We start from the raw sequence: 729 nt of genomic DNA, 5'->3' as shown, positions 1-729 counted from the left end.
CCACCAGGCGCGCGGCAGCACGGACTCACGGCTCAGGGCGACACGCGGGCACGCTCGCCAGACGCGCACGGCGGGCGGCACCGCAAGTACCTCCGAAGGCTTCCGATCTTCGTGCTGGGAGCAGGAGCTGCCCTGGTGCTGGGAGCGGGAGTTCTGGGACCACGTCGTTGACAGGCCTGAAGGAGCAAACGTCGAAGCAGCCGTGAGACGCCGCCGGGCCCGACGTCCCGGGTCTGCGTGCCCGCAGGCGGCAGGCTGGCACGCCCCCAGCCATGGCGCCCACGCAGCCCTCCCCATTGCATGCACATGCCCGTCTCCCGGGCCCCACGCCCACCCAGTGGTCTGTGCCGCGTGCAGGGGGAGGGGCTGGTGAGGGCCCACACGGGAAAGCAGCTCAGAGCACCCACGGCAGCCTCCAACGTCCTGTGAGCCCTCGGGAAGCCGTGAGAATCCCAAGGCCAGCCCCAGACGCTTTTGGGGTTTGTTTTTTTTGATGCGGAGCCTCACTCCGTGGCCCAGGCTGGAGGGCAGGGGCACAGTCCCGGCCACCGCAGCCTCGACCTGCTGGGCTCCGGCAATCCTTCCGCCTCAGCCTTCCAAGGAGCTGGAACTACAGGTGCGTGTCACCACGCCCAGCCAGTTTTTCTTGATTTATCGTAGCGATGAGGTCTCGCCAAGTTGCCCAGACTGGTCTCAAACCCCCAGGCTCAGGCAATCTTCTTGCCTCGG

At 67.2% G+C, this 729-nt stretch overlaps 1 protein-coding gene across 1 annotated transcript in view; it reads right to left on the bottom strand.

Moving 5' to 3' along the window:
* The window catches only part of LOC103251533 (protein Jade-1), a gene marked incomplete at both ends in the record, with an annotated part of 10,970 nt that extends 10,737 nt beyond the window's left edge, over positions 1-233 (bottom strand). Inside the window, one exon of the mRNA XM_008050125.2 lies at positions 91-233. Coding sequence (XP_008048316.2) covers positions 91-233 — 143 coding nt within the window. The remainder of the gene's footprint in view (positions 1-90) is intronic.
* Positions 234-729: the final 496 nt, after the last annotated feature.

The sequence above is a fragment of the Carlito syrichta genome, unplaced genomic scaffold, assembly GCF_000164805.1.
Source record: "Carlito syrichta isolate Samal-C Ts95f unplaced genomic scaffold, Tarsius_syrichta-2.0.1 Scaffold143026, whole genome shotgun sequence".
NCBI classification, from domain to species: Eukaryota; Metazoa; Chordata; class Mammalia; order Primates; family Tarsiidae; genus Carlito; species Carlito syrichta.
Note: the sequence above shows the minus strand (reverse complement) of the source record. Positions and strands in the feature narration are given on the sequence as shown.